Genomic DNA, 14,034 nt, shown 5'->3' on the forward strand with positions numbered 1-14,034 from the left:
GAGCACCAATTGCATGATGGTGCCTGAAAGAAGGGGCCTTATGGGTGCCTGGAGGGTGACCAGGGGAGTCAGTTTAAGCTTGGCCGCTAACGCCTTAGTGCGGCGGCACCCCTAATCTTTAAGTCCTTAACCTTCCCCTTCCCGCACCTGCGCGCCACCCACTCTCTCACCTGCATCCTGCACCCTTTTTCTTAGTTCCATACCACTCTTTCCTTCCTACCATGTTCTCTTCTCACTTGCCCTTTACTTGTTCACCCTAGATCGACGTGTCCCCAAGCCGTCGATCCTTCAGACATTCCTCTTCCATCACATTGCCATCCAGTTGCTATCTCGATCTGGCTATCGTGAACAACTTCTCTCAAGGGGGTGCGACGCCGGCTCCCGTCGATCTCACAGTCGCTTAGCGGCATCACTGGTACATCCTATCTTGTTTGCTCTTGTTTGGGGCCCTAGGAACTCATCACTGACTTGAACTGTCTCTCCAGTCGCCAGATCGACAGAGGGCACAATCTTTTACCAAACAAACAACCCTTCACGCCTTGGGCTCATCGCCTCAGCGATCATGGACCCCGACAACGGTAACCACAATAACAACAACAATCGTCTGCGCCTGAACTTTCAGTTCGACAATCAGCACAACTACGATGCAGCAAATGCACGCATGTATCCTACCACTCCTTCCACCTTTCCTCAGCCGATCTATGGTGGTCAACAGGACTATCCAGGCGGCATGTTGTCCCCAAACCCCACCACCACCAATGGTTATTTCATGAATCAGAATCAAGGATATGGACAAGCGTCACAGCAGCCTCAATACCAACAACAGTACCAATACCAGAGTCCATCTGGTCTCCAGTCTCCTCAGCCGGCCTACCAAGCCAACTCCAGAACCTACATGGTGAACAACAACAACAACAACAATGACGCAACCAATGGCTTGATCCAGCAGTTCTCGAACCAAGATTTGAGCGCTACACCCCGTGGAAATGTCAATCGGGCTCCCTCCCCTGCCACTTCTCGTCCTCGAACCGCCGGCGAAGGCAGACACGCGCAAACTCCGCACCAGAATCACCTCGCGCCGCCAGTCCCCAGACCTTCCCCTTCTCCTTCCCCAAAGCCAGAAGAGGAGGAACAGGACCCTCACAAGTACTCTGACAATATCATCAAGAGAGGCACTGCTGCAAAGCAGTTAGTTAACAGCTTCTTCCAAGAAAACATCGAACGGGCCCGTGACCGCAACAGCCGTGCGAAAGACTTGGATGCCCTCTTGAAGGACCCGAACGTCAGTGAGCTCCAGAAGCAGAAGGAGATCAACATCTTGGCACAGAAGGAGGCACGTTTCTTGCGTTTTCTCCGAACCAAGGAGACCCCTCAGAATTTCCAAACCATCAAGGTCATCGGCAAGGGCGCGTTCGGAGAGGTGAAGCTGGTGCAGCGCAAGTCTGACGGCAAGATCTATGCTTTGAAGTCCCTGATCAAGTCGGAGATGTTCAAGAAGGATCAATTGGCCCATGTCCGAGCGGAACGTGACATCCTGGCGGATTCCAAGGACAACCCATGGCTTGTCAAGCTCCATGCTTCGTTCCAGGACTCGGCTTTCCTCTACATGTTGATGGAGTTCTTGCCTGGTGGAGACTTGATGACCATGCTGATCAAGTATGAAATCTTCTCTGAGGACATCACCCGGTTTTACATGGCTGAGATTGTCATGGCCATTGAAGCGGTGCACAAACTTGGTTTCCTTCATCGGTATGATTCTTGGTCTCGTGTGTTGGGTGGTTATGTGCTAACTAGAGGGTCAGTGACATCAAGCCAGACAACATTCTCTTGGACAGAGGCGGTCACATCAAGTTGACGGACTTTGGTCTCTCCACCGGCGGTCGCAAACAGCACGAGAATTCGTACTATCAAGCTCTTCTCAAATCGAATGCAACCGATAAGGCCGGTAATCGCAATTCGATGGTGTTGAATGAGCAGATCAATCTGACTGTCAGCAATCGTGGACTGATGAACACCTGGAGAAAGTCGCGCCGTCACATGGCCTATTCGACCGTCGGTACTCCTGACTACATTGCACCTGAAATCTTCCTCGGTCAGGGTTACACCTATCTCTGCGATTGGTGGTCAGTTGGCGCCATCATGTTCGAATGTCTGGTCGGTTGGCCACCATTCTGTGCCGAGGACACTCACGACACCTACCGCAAGATTGTCAACTGGCGCGAATCATTGTACTTTCCAGAAGATCTGGTCTTGGGACGAGAGGCTGAGGATATGATCCGAAGGTGAGTCGAACGCCAATAAGTCATGAACAAGTACTGATTGGTATAGTTTTCTATGTGACGCACCAGATCGTATCGGCAGAGAAGGAGGAGCACATGACGGGGCATCGTCGATCAAGAGACACCCCTTCTTCCGTGGAGTTGTGTGGGATCAGTTGCGCAAGATTCGAGCACCGTTCGAGCCAAGACTGTCTTCCAACATTGATGTCAGCTACTTCCCCATTGACGAAATCCCTCAGGAGGACAATAGTGCTGTCCACCGAGCACATGCCAGACAGGTCTTGCCTGAACAAGATGCGGAGATGAGCTTGCCATTCATCGGATACACCTACAAGGCGTTCAATGCTTTCCAGAATTCTTGAAGGCTTCCATTGTGGCCACAAAGCACCCTGGTTGAGTTTACCTCCCATGTGCCACCTCTCGGGTTGAAGGGATCATGACGATGCGCATGTGGTCCAAATATGTGGAGAGACGAGATTGCGAATATCATCGGGGCGGAGCTATTGATTCTGGCTGAGGACGGCATCTCGGGGCTGATTCAGGAGAGCAATTCCTTGCTGAAGAGGACATAACGGGCTGATGAGGAGAACATTCCCGGCTGTGGAAGACATGACGGCTGATTGAGAAGATGAATGCCTTGCTGCTAAGACATCACGCCTCGACCTTGATCGAGGTGTAAGCTATTGCTGGTAGACGCACAGGTATCTTCCGACTTTGGTGTCATTGGTCGGCTCTTGATAAGTCGCGTTGGGGGATGAGAGCGTGCTCATAAAGCACTCTTTGGGGTGAAGGCAGCCAGCGCCGAGCACCAACGTTGATAGCACGAAGATGATGAACAATGATGAACAGCGATTGCTCAAACTCGAATACCTACTCTACCTACTCTTCCCATTCTCTTACTGTGGTCCCAATATCGCAAGTACCTTATGCACACGTGCATTACGTCACGTGGTTTCACGTACTTCCACCTGCCTCTGCCTTGCTTTCGTGAGCATTGTTCTTGGTTCTCTTCTCATCATCTGGATACACGGATTCTTTGGTAGTGAGGTTCTATTCACATAGTTGTGCCTACTCGAGATGGATGTAAGTAGATCACCAGGCATCGTCTCACTGGCATTGTGAACATTCTACTAAGCTGTGTGCCAGGTATTCTACGCCTACACATTCAGCACCGCAGGATGGCTGGGAATCCAAGCATTTCCTTTGGTAGTTTTGCCAAAAATGATCATTTCTGCATTGGCAAAAGACATCCATCCAGCTACCGGTACGGCGACTCCTTCCTCTCACCCAGGTGCCCAGTGTTGAAAGCAGCAGGCCTAGCCTACTGTGAACTCTTTATGCCTTGATGCCCTGCTTGCTTGCCTCTGTTGCTGACTGAAGGTGTCTAGACGTTGAGGTCTACTTCTGTCGCTCTCTGGGCTTCTCTCTGACTCTCATCGCCTTGATTGTCTTGTTCTTCACGGGCTCGATACCATTGTCGTCCAGCATCAGCGAGCCCGTCAGTCTGGAAGACAATGACCCTAAGGCGCCCTACGCCGTGCCAATCCTCCGCATCACGACCATGTTCCACGGTCTGAGCACGATATACTGCTACATGCGCTACATGAACTTCGGCCAGACAGGCTACATGCTCGGTGCTATTGGGTATGGGGCAATAGGCAGCTTAGGACTGTGGTGTGTCATATTTGGGACGTCGGGTGGTAGGATATCCAAGAGGACAGGGGCGGACAAGCGTATGACTGGATTTCCATTCAAGAACATCATGGCTTATGACAAGAAGAAGGACAGGAAGATGGGTTGAGAAGGTTGAGACTGAGATGTATTGCGTTTCTCTGACAGAAACAGAAAGGACGGTTCAGACAGGAGGGAACCCCCACCAAAAATACCTAGGTAGTACCTAGAGGCGGCAAATGGCGATATATGTTACTCTGTATTATTCTGTACGTACAATCGATGTAAGTGACAGTCACCAATATAAGGTACCTAGACCCAACGACTACCTTAGGTGCTTGAAGTGTCTCTAGAGCTTGAATGCGTCTTCAGGCAATACATACTACAGTGAGTAAAGTAAGGCAGAGCCTGTAGTGACGGCAGATTGAAGTATTGTATTATCTGTATTGTCAAATACCAGTCAGACTGCGACTTTTAGACTGCGGTGAAAATCCAGTTCAGTTCCGCGTCTCCCGCCGCTTTGCCTCGATCTGTTTTCTTCCCTCTTTCTTCTCCATCAACGCTGCTTTTATTCCCGAATCCACCAGCCATCGCTGTCGCGCATTCGATACAAATCAACAACGCGCCGCTGAGCCAGCATGGATGCCGACAGTCTACAAAACTTTGCCTTGCCTGTCCAGCCCATCCAGTTCCCTGCCTACGGCGCCAACAGCGACGGTCAAGGAGGGCCACAACAAGATGACACTGCCGCAGCTGCTGCCGCTGCGGTGGGATACGCCCCTGCCGACCCGGTCGATGTGAATACTCAAGCCTTTGAGATGAATGGAGGAGCATCTACGATTCAGCCACGAGGACAGAGCAATAGTGATGCTATGGACAGCTTGAATGCGAACAATGCCACCCCAACACCAGCGTCACGCAGTCCACACCAGACCCGTAGTTCTGTGACTCTCCAAACAGCCTCGACTCCCTCACAGAATGGAAGCATCTCGACACCACAAGTCCAAGATACTCCGATGGACCCAGCCATCACTGATTTTCAAGATCAGGGCCAAGCACAACAAGAGTTTATCTCGGAAGACCAGAATCTAAGCCAACCTGCGCAGGATAGTAATCTCGTCTGGAAGAACGCATCGTCCGCCTATCCGAATGGCACTCCCACCGTCAACCGAGCTTCTCAAGCAAGACAATCGCAATCGCAAACCCAGGTCTACAACACACCACACGGTCTGGTATCGTCTGATCCATGGTCGTCGGAGGCCCCCAACACGCAGCAGCAAGTGGACACACCTGATGGCACTACCAACGACAACACCAACACCAACACCAACATCGGCCCAGAGACCAACCTCGACCCAGCCATTGCAGCAAATCCATTCAGCGACACGTTCCCCCTAATCCCAAACCCTCCAGACCTCGATGCCTGGCGCGAGAAACTGTTCAACATCAAAGAACCACTAGTCCTCTCAGAAGAAGAGTACCTGACCTACTTCCCGCACGTTGACAATGTCTATTCTCACCGCTCGACCCAGAAGTACAAGCGCAAACCTTTCGTCAGCCACTACTGGGATTGTCGTCTCAAGGGCCGACCAAGTGGGACACCCAAGAGCGACGACCCAAACAAGAAGAAGCGCAAGCGCCAGGCACGCGAGCGGGATCTGTGCGATGTGAAGATCAAAGTTACCGAGTACTTCAGCACAGAGGAGGCGCGCAAGCTGGGCATGACTGCGATCGGAGACACCAGCGGCACCACCACATCACTGGCAAACTCGACTACCGACCCAGCCTTGTTGGCTGTCTCAGGCACGGACATGGAGGGCAGTGTTGGCGGAAGCGTGGGCGGTAGCGAACTCACCATCGTTCTCGAGGACGGGGTCAACGGCAGCAGCGCCGGCACGTCCATAAACCCCAGCGATCCGAACTTTGGTCTGCTTGAGTTTCCGCGACGTCGTCTACCAGAAGGCCACCCCGGCGCCGACGGCAAGCGATGGTTCACGATTCAACGCGTCCGTGGCAATCCCGGCGGCGGCGCGGTCAAGGATAAGCGCGACAGTACCGCCAGCGGCTTTGGGGACGGTGGGGACGAGAACGACGACTCGACGGTCATGGTCGACCCGAACTTGGATCTCGACCACAAACATACCCTGGAGGAGAGCGATCGGGTCAAGAAGAACAGCGTCCAGCGATGGTTGTTGAAGGAAGAAAAGGAGAAGAAGCGCATGAGTGTAAGTTACAAGAACTTAAGTAAATGAATGACCCTGCTCGCTGGGTTGGCCTGGTCTCGTTGAATCAAATTGCCTTGTCTACAGAAGGGATCAGAGAGTCTTCCTCCCCAATAAGACACTCTCGGTTTATCTCTTCCTCGCTGTCTACCGAGTTCCTTCCTGTCTGTCCAGTAGAGCTGACACTCTTTGTTTGCTTTTGTGTATATAGAAACTCCCTACTCCCGCCGCAACCAGCACGCCAAACACCCACGGCAGCGACTCCGTCAGCCCCAGCTTCCGCGCCAGCGGTCTGGCCTTCTTCACGGCGCGAAGCCATGCTGCGCCCGCTCCTTCGAAAATCACGTTTTTCGCAAACAGCTTCTGCCCGTTCGCCCAGCGCATCTGGATCGCGCTCGAAATCAAGGGCGTGCCGTACCAGATGGTCGAGGTGATGCCCGCCCATCTCGACTCTTACCGCCCTCCTGAGATGCTGCAGGTCAATCCGGAAGGAAACCTGCCCTGCATCCGACACGGCAACTGGGGCGTCTGGGAGAGCGGAGTGGTCATGGAGTATCTCGAGGACTTGGCCATGGGATACAGTCTGCTTCCATTGGGCAATGCCCAGTTGAGAGCCCATTGTCGCCTCTGGGCAGACCATATCAATCGCAAGATTCTGCCAAGCTTCTACAGTCTTCTGCTCACGCCGCCACCAAGAACAACACCACAACAACAGCAACCAAACTTGGACGGCGACATGGATTCTACCATGGACTTGGACAATCCAGCTCAGACCCAGACTCAGGCTCAGGCGCAGGCCAATGCTGCGAGCGCCGCACAACATTCGATGCTCATTTCAACGCTGCAAAAGCATATCACTTCGCTCGTCAACGCGTCGCATGCCACCGGGCCCTTCTTCCTCGGCAGCGAGATAGGATTCGTGGATGTGGCCTTCGCTCCGTGGATCATTCGTCTCTCCCGCGTGCTGAGCTACTATCGAGGTTTCCCGCGGCCGGAGGTCGGCACTCGATGGCGCCAGTGGGTCGACGCGATCGAAGCCGACGAACGGGTCAGAAGAACCGTGTCTGATGAGAACTCGTACCATGGCGTCTACCGTGGTGTCGGCGAGGACGGATGGGACTCGCTTGTCGCGCAGGACGGCGTCGGTCTGCGCAAAGCCTTCGTCGAGGTCGACTACGCCAAGAGAGCGGTGGCCCAGGAGGGCTTCGGCCTCGGCGGCGATGTCTGGGGTCGACTGGGCGAGGAGTCGGCTGTGCATGCAAAGAGAGGTGTGCTAGCTTAGCCTAGGGCTGGAGCTGTGATCGAATGGGTTGCATGCCTGGGGAGGAACACCACGGAGGCCAACTGGACGGCAGGGTTTTTTCCTTGGGAAGTTGCCTCCACAGACGGGCAACCAAGCGACCAAGCAAAGCATGCTCACACTGCTGGCCGGATGAGTTGATCTCAGCTGAATTGCCGAGCCTTGCTATGCTGAGCTCTTGATGGACCACGTAGGACGAGCTCGATCGGTCATGGTTTTTAATCCATGAAATTAGTTGACCACGTCATGATGCACCGGCTGGAAGAACTGGTTTCTTTCCTGTCATCAATTAAACCCCTGACATCGCAGAGGTGACCAAATCGAGAAGCGTAGTCTCTTTCGATTAGAACACGTCCTGGTTCCATGCGTATTTGTACACTGGCTCTGCCGAGAAATGAGTTGTATCGACGTCGATCTGGCGCTGTGAACGACTGTCGGACTGTCGTGAAAGCTTCGACCATCCCCCATAAACAAAGAAGCTCATGCAAGATGGCAACGGTGCCAACAACAGGATTCATACAGTCGTCGTCCAAATGCCGAGATGGGCAAATCAACCCTGGTCTATTCTTTCGCCTCATTGACCCATCGACGAGGACATTCTCCCATGACAACAATGGGGATTGGTGAAGAGCTTTTTCATCCATTCATCCGCCATGCCGTGCGAACCATCCAAATCGGCCAATCCAGGGCATGCTATCAAACAGCTTATCCGTAGAAGTCTGGTGGTGGTAACGCCACCGGGCCAAACGGCGCTCTTTCAGATCGTCCCAAATAGAAATCTGATGGAATATGACCATCAATAATCGATCAATAGTACAAAGACACATGATCATGACCCGTCGCCACCGACCTGGCCTATTCGATGATTCGCGAATCCGAACCCGCCCCTTCCAGACCCATCAGGGCCTTTCGGCGCTCGAATAGGTTGTTGGATATCATTAGGACGCAGGCCTGGACTGGACGTGCCAATTCCATTCTCGGCGCGCCGCTGCATGTAGCTTGGGTTGTGGCCTGAGCTTGAATCCGGTCTGGCCAGGTACAAAGGGTCATAGAGGTCACGCTCACGCTCACGCTGTTGGGAGCCTCCTCTCGAGTGTGTTCTTGAATTCATGTTCATGTTCGTGTTCATATTCATATTGGCGATTCCGGCGTTTCCTCCGCCACGTCGACCTCCTCCCCTTCCTCTTCCCCGATTGGGCGTCGCAGACCTCGACCCCGGCGGCGTCAGAGTTGAGGGTGTCGAGGTCCCTGACGCATTTTGCTGTTGTTGTTGTGTGTGATGGTGGTGGTTGTTATGATGATGGTGATGGGGTGTATTACTGTGACTATTGTTGCCGTTATCCGTAGGACCGAAAAGCTCTAGCCTCCGCTCTTCATATCGACGCTGTTTTTCTTCCCGCTCTTTCGCAGCGCGGGCCTGCCGTTCCGCGAGAGTCAATTCTCTGGCTTTGGACTCGTCTTCGTCGTCCGATGATTCGGCATTTGCGTCTTTATTGAGGCTCAGGGCTTGCATGCCGCTCGTGAGCGGTCGGGAGGATTGGATGATAGGACCTTTTCTCGACAGTAGGATGGGTGGAGGTTTGAATTCGGAACGGAGAGGCACGACATTGCGCGATTCAAGGAAGAAGTTTGTCTCTTGAGGACCTTCACTGTTGTGCATGACTACGTGTCAGTGAACAAATTGGTAGGAAGTTGGGTAAACACAAGCATAAAAGATCGGGAGACTCAGTCAGCGTACGCTTCGGCCCAGAGTTGTCTATTGAATTCGGCTTGTTGCGCTCTTCGTTGCGCTTTGCTCACTTTCGACGAGACTTTCTTTGGCTCGTCAGGCTCGTGGGGAGATGTTGGTGTCGGTTGTTTCTGTTTCATAAGCGTGAGCATCTATGTAGGAGTACAAACGAGACGAAGGAACATACATCTGCGACGTTGGACCATTCGTCCTCCCATGCGTCTACTTCCTTGCTCATTGTCCACACTTTGAGGACTAGGGATGAAAGTTTCCAATGAAATACAGGACAGGAAAGGATGAGTAGGTCCAGTGGTGAACATGCATGCGCAAAAGTTGACTCTATTAGATCGCAACTATGCCGCTTGTGTTGTTACAGAAGAAAGTGGGATGCGAAGTGTCAGTGGTGGTTCAGACGTAACAATTGAAGTTGAAGAACCAGGGCGGAAGAAAAGACGCAGTGCCGTGCTGCCGTTATAGAGTATATTTCTAGTACACAGAGTTAGACAAGCATTAATTGGGGCGGCGAGGGTTTTAGGGGGGCAGCCTTGTCCCCTTATCTCCTTATCCTCTCGCTTACCCCACACTTGACTCCCTGCCACTCAGCCTCGTACTGACCGCAGTCATTTTATTAGGTATTACGGTGGATGTAGTGCGACGAGGCTTGGGGATCAGATTTGCACATTACTAGTACCATCCACTTCTGGTAGGAGATTAACTGCATACTTCTATCTCATCGTCAAAGTTAGTCAAGTCTCCTCGAACACAAGTTGGCATCTGTGCAAAACATATGTTGTTCTAGCGCTATAGTCATTCAGGGTCACAGGCAATCCATTCATCGGCCTATGCAACCAGTCCAATTCCATACCTAGATTCAAGACTCGAGACCATCCCAGGATATCATGGCTGATAGCATAACCAGACTATTCACGACCTGCCTTTGGTGGATCGGGACGAAGCGTCCTCCATCTTCTTCTTGTCCTTGCCTCGTGCAATCTTTTCCCACTCTTCCCATTCCTTTGCAATCTCCCCAAGAACACTCGCCATGGCAGACGCCGAAGCCATGAGCCCATGACCTTCTCCATCGAGCACCCTCAACTCGCATCGTTTCATGACACTTTGTAACCAACGAACATTATCCAGGGGCACGCGAGTGTCCCTGACGCCATGATGGATGACAACCGACCTAGTCACTTCGGGATAGCGGAAGCCGATTGCTTTCCGTCGTTCCAGACAAACAACCAGATCGATGGCAGGGTTTGCGTTTTGAGTGGCAAGCGCCCAGATGCGATGCGTAAGAGCCTGATCAAAAAGGGCTTGTCGAGCTTCAGATGTCAAACGAGATGGTGCAGGGGAGCCTTGCCCTTTGTCCGTGATAAGTTGTGGTGTCTGTCGACGAGCCCTAGGGTTTGGAGTCCCGGTAGGCGTACCATCCACTTCTGAGAAATAGCTGTTCGTCCGGTAGCCTAGCCTGTCCGGCCCTCGATCTGGCGTTGCCATTTGTGGATGCTCGGGCCCCACGTCATGGCTGGCATTGCCGAAAGGACCATCCTCGTCCATGTCAGTGAAGGAATAGGCCAACGGCATTTCTAGGCCCTGGAGCTGCTTACTCCGTTTGACTGACTTGAGAGGTCTAGCGTCCACAGATGCACTGGTCGCCGTCAAGAACCGCGAATTGGCCACCTTGAGTATTTGTGGCGGTAGAACACTCAAAATCTTGTGAGATAAGGGCAGATTGGCAACAGGCTGTGAGTCTTGCCGAAGTAATGCTCCTTTGGGCATCTGCGAGGGTGGGATCCATGGCGCCAGGAGATGAATCCGACCACGGACGTACTGAGGCATTTTCAACGCAACGGCCATTGCGTAGATGGCACCCGCAGAGTGTGCCAGAAGTGAAAATCTTGTGATTCCAAGGGAAGAGCAGATGACGGCGACATCATCAACCCAGTTCAAGGGAGTACATGCCGATTCTGGGGCAGCAGAACTTTCCCCAACTCCGGGTCGATCGGGCGCGATCAATCTGAGCCGCAACGTCCTGGCAAGCTCATCATAAAACGCGGTCAGGTAACGCGTCAAGCCCATCCCAACGCAGCAAAACACCACGAACCCCCGTGGATCACCCACCTCTGAAAAGGCAATCGTGCGGCCCGTTCGAGGATGACGAATCTTCTGGGTAAAGCGGGGAGCACCAAGAAACGTGTCGACTTCATCTGATATCGACTTGAGCTCTGCCGCAGAAGGATCACGTCTGCTTGATTTCCGTCTCGGCTGGCTCGTAGAACTCTGACCCACACTGTTGGCGCGGGAAGGTAGCAGTCTCGTCGGAATCGAAGGACCGGCTGCGAGATCAGTACCTTGGCCCGCCGGCATACTGTCGAAGACCTCTGGTACCAATGCAGGCATCTTCGCGAGATCGGCCCCTGTGACACAAGCAGATACCTCAGGAGGAGCTTCGACCTCGGAAGACTCATGCACAACGTCAGTCACAGAGAGCCTCGAATTGGGATAGGGACTTGATCGCCGAGACACTTTGGGTGTTGCAATAGTATGCCGTTTGGCAGCTCGGTCAGCTTTCTTGGCTTCGTTCCGCCATTCTTTCTGGCGCTTTTCCTTGGCTTCCTGTAGTTCACGGATCCTCCTGACAGTAGAATGATCACCATCAATCAGCTCCGAGTCGATGTTGAGGTCTGTGAGGTTGCGTCCAGCCATGGAATGACGGCTAGAGCCTTGCGACGCTTCAGAAAGCCCCGTGGCACTCCGTCTGAGGGATGATCGACGAGACGGGATCAAATGATCGCCCAGCTCGCTTCTACTGAGTCGTGCCAAAGACACGCCGGTGGAATGCTCGACATTGGCCTGCTCCAGCTGGACGCTACTGGGCGAATAGCCATCCGTGGAGGAAGCTCGCGTGGGATATCTGTTCTCCTTCTCTTGATCCGTGCTGTACAATGACTCTGTCTTTCGCCGCCGATCTGAAGAGAAGCGTTGCGGAGGGACCGGGCGCGAGAGAGCCTTGTCGCGCAATGACTCCGCGGTAGGTTTGCGAAGAGAGCCGCTCAGTCCGCTTAACACGGACAACGTAGAGCTGGCACTGGAAAGATGTCGCCTCTCAACACTAGGTATTCCGACACTGTCACTTTCAGCACCGGATCTCAGACTCTGTATGGAATCTCGAGGCGCCAGTGGTTGTTGAGACATATTCCGCATATAGAACCTGGACTTGCTCGAACTCTTGGACAAAATAGGAGGCCTTCTGGCGTAAGGAATCACGGGCGCAGTGGCCACCTCTCCGTCGCTACTGTCATCGGCGACACGGGGATCATGCAGGTCGCGACCGACCTCTTCCACGTCGGGGCATTTAGCGGACGGCGCAGGCGCAGGCGCGGCTGTCGCGATGGAAATGGGTGTACGATTCTCGATGGCAGTATTATCTTCCTGCGACCCCGGTGCAGCCGTAGCCAGGGCGCTCAAGGAGTCGACCAGGGATGTGATCAACTGGAGTTGTTGCGCAGGGGACTCAGTATGTGGATCCAGATGTGGTTGTGTTGTTGTGTCGAAACCACTTGAGTGAATGCTCGGTTCGGTGATGATAGAGTGGTGGCGAGGGTATTCGACAGGTGCGAAGTCGTTGAGGTCCATGCCTCATAGCGGATTGGAGGACTTTGTCAAGCAGTCAAGGATTGGAAGCGCCTCACTGCAGCTGCGCAAACCCCCCAAGTCGACCAAGCGAGCTGAGAAATGACAGCAGTCTGACCGGGAACAACCCTTCACCTGGCAGAACACAGTCATCTAGTATCGGTTTCTCGTGTCTCTTCCAACCAACCGACACTGAACGCGGCCATGCAGCGAGAAACCAAGATGTTCAAGAAATCCTCTTACACAGTCTCCATCGTTGACCTCTTACGCTAGGGTCTGAACTGTTTTCATTTGCTATCTGGCCCGTCAGACTGGCACTTTTGTTTGGTAACGCGGCTCCACGAGGAACGGGCCAGCAGGTCGATCAGGGATGGGCTGGCTGTACACCAATCGGCGATCGGTATAGGGAGATTTGGGTCCGCAGATGGTTCGTACTCTGGAGCGATGGATGGGGTTTGTAGCAGTCGAGGGATCGCGAATGCAGGACGGGGTGGGACACGCGTGGCCGTGGTGCGTGCACACCCACATCAGGATGCAAAGCGAAGGGAGTTCTTTGGCATACTACTAACCGTACGTAGTGCAATATTGTATTTGCTGATGAGCATGGCTGGGGGATTAGCATTCGACAACCTGAAGGGTCTGAAACCCACAAACAACCACAAATGATCGAATTGTCCTCGCCGCGCATCTCGCAACACCATGGACACAATTATTATCACTGCACCGAGGTTCGCGCCTCGTTACTACGTCTTTTCCATCTGATCAATCATCAGTGAACTCCGCATGTCGGAAGCTCAAAGATTCTGATCTGCTTACAGAGTACGGCGCCCACACCAAGCGGAGCGGCTACGCATATGGCAAGGCTTCCTCGTTCCACGACTTGCGACTCCATGTTGTCCTCCACCCTCGATGCTTCCATAATTTTACTAGATGGAGACCAGGACCTCCATCTCTTCCGGGCCAGACAGATCATGACTTCACACATTGAGACAAGCACGCTTCGGATCAATGACGAAACATCTACGAACTTTCACTGCGTTCTTAAGGGGTTTCGGATTCGTTCTTCCAAAGGTCCAAATACCACAGTCTAGAACAACACATTTAGCCACAGGAAGAAATGCAGAAAGAACCTCATAACGGATATATTCGACAGGTGGAGATGGTCTCTATTGTCACAAGCCATAACGCTGCGCGGAGAGT

At 53.1% G+C, this 14,034-nt stretch overlaps 5 protein-coding genes across 5 annotated transcripts; 3 read left to right on the plus strand and 2 right to left on the minus strand.

Moving 5' to 3' along the window:
• Window positions 1–562: 562 nt before the first annotated feature.
• A1O1_06585 (AGC/NDR/NDR protein kinase) lies at window positions 563–2,641 on the plus strand (the record flags this gene model as incomplete). The annotated part of the gene is made up of 3 exons (XM_007727463.1): window positions 563–1,749; window positions 1,803–2,282; window positions 2,329–2,641. The coding sequence occupies 3 exons, from the start codon at window positions 563–565 to the stop codon at window positions 2,639–2,641; spliced, it is 1,980 nt and encodes a 659-aa protein (XP_007725653.1).
• Window positions 2,642–3,500: 859 nt separating this feature from the next.
• On the plus strand, window positions 3,501–4,080 carry A1O1_06586 (uncharacterized protein; the record flags this gene model as incomplete). Its single annotated transcript, XM_007727464.1, has 2 exons — window positions 3,501–3,543; window positions 3,668–4,080. The coding sequence occupies 2 exons, from the start codon at window positions 3,501–3,503 to the stop codon at window positions 4,078–4,080; spliced, it is 456 nt and encodes a 151-aa protein (XP_007725654.1).
• A 508-nt stretch (window positions 4,081–4,588) lies between these two features.
• On the plus strand, window positions 4,589–7,454 carry A1O1_06587 (uncharacterized protein; the record flags this gene model as incomplete). Its single annotated transcript, XM_007727465.1, has 2 exons — window positions 4,589–6,175; window positions 6,384–7,454. 2 exons carry the CDS (start codon window positions 4,589–4,591, stop codon window positions 7,452–7,454), a joined length of 2,658 nt encoding a protein of 885 aa, XP_007725655.1.
• An 847-nt stretch (window positions 7,455–8,301) lies between these two features.
• On the minus strand, window positions 8,302–9,439 carry A1O1_06588 (uncharacterized protein; the record flags this gene model as incomplete). Its single annotated transcript, XM_007727466.1, has 3 exons — window positions 8,302–9,121; window positions 9,211–9,332; window positions 9,389–9,439. 3 exons carry the CDS (start codon window positions 9,437–9,439, stop codon window positions 8,302–8,304), a joined length of 993 nt encoding a protein of 330 aa, XP_007725656.1.
• A 686-nt stretch (window positions 9,440–10,125) lies between these two features.
• Window positions 10,126–12,837, minus strand: A1O1_06589 (uncharacterized protein; the record flags this gene model as incomplete). The annotated part of the gene is made up of 1 exon (XM_007727467.1): window positions 10,126–12,837. One exon carries the CDS (start codon window positions 12,835–12,837, stop codon window positions 10,126–10,128), a length of 2,712 nt encoding a protein of 903 aa, XP_007725657.1.
• Window positions 12,838–14,034: the final 1,197 nt, after the last annotated feature.

This window comes from Capronia coronata (genome assembly GCF_000585585.1).
Source record: "Capronia coronata CBS 617.96 chromosome Unknown acBCG-supercont1.5, whole genome shotgun sequence".
NCBI classification, from domain to species: domain Eukaryota; kingdom Fungi; phylum Ascomycota; class Eurotiomycetes; order Chaetothyriales; family Herpotrichiellaceae; genus Capronia; species Capronia coronata.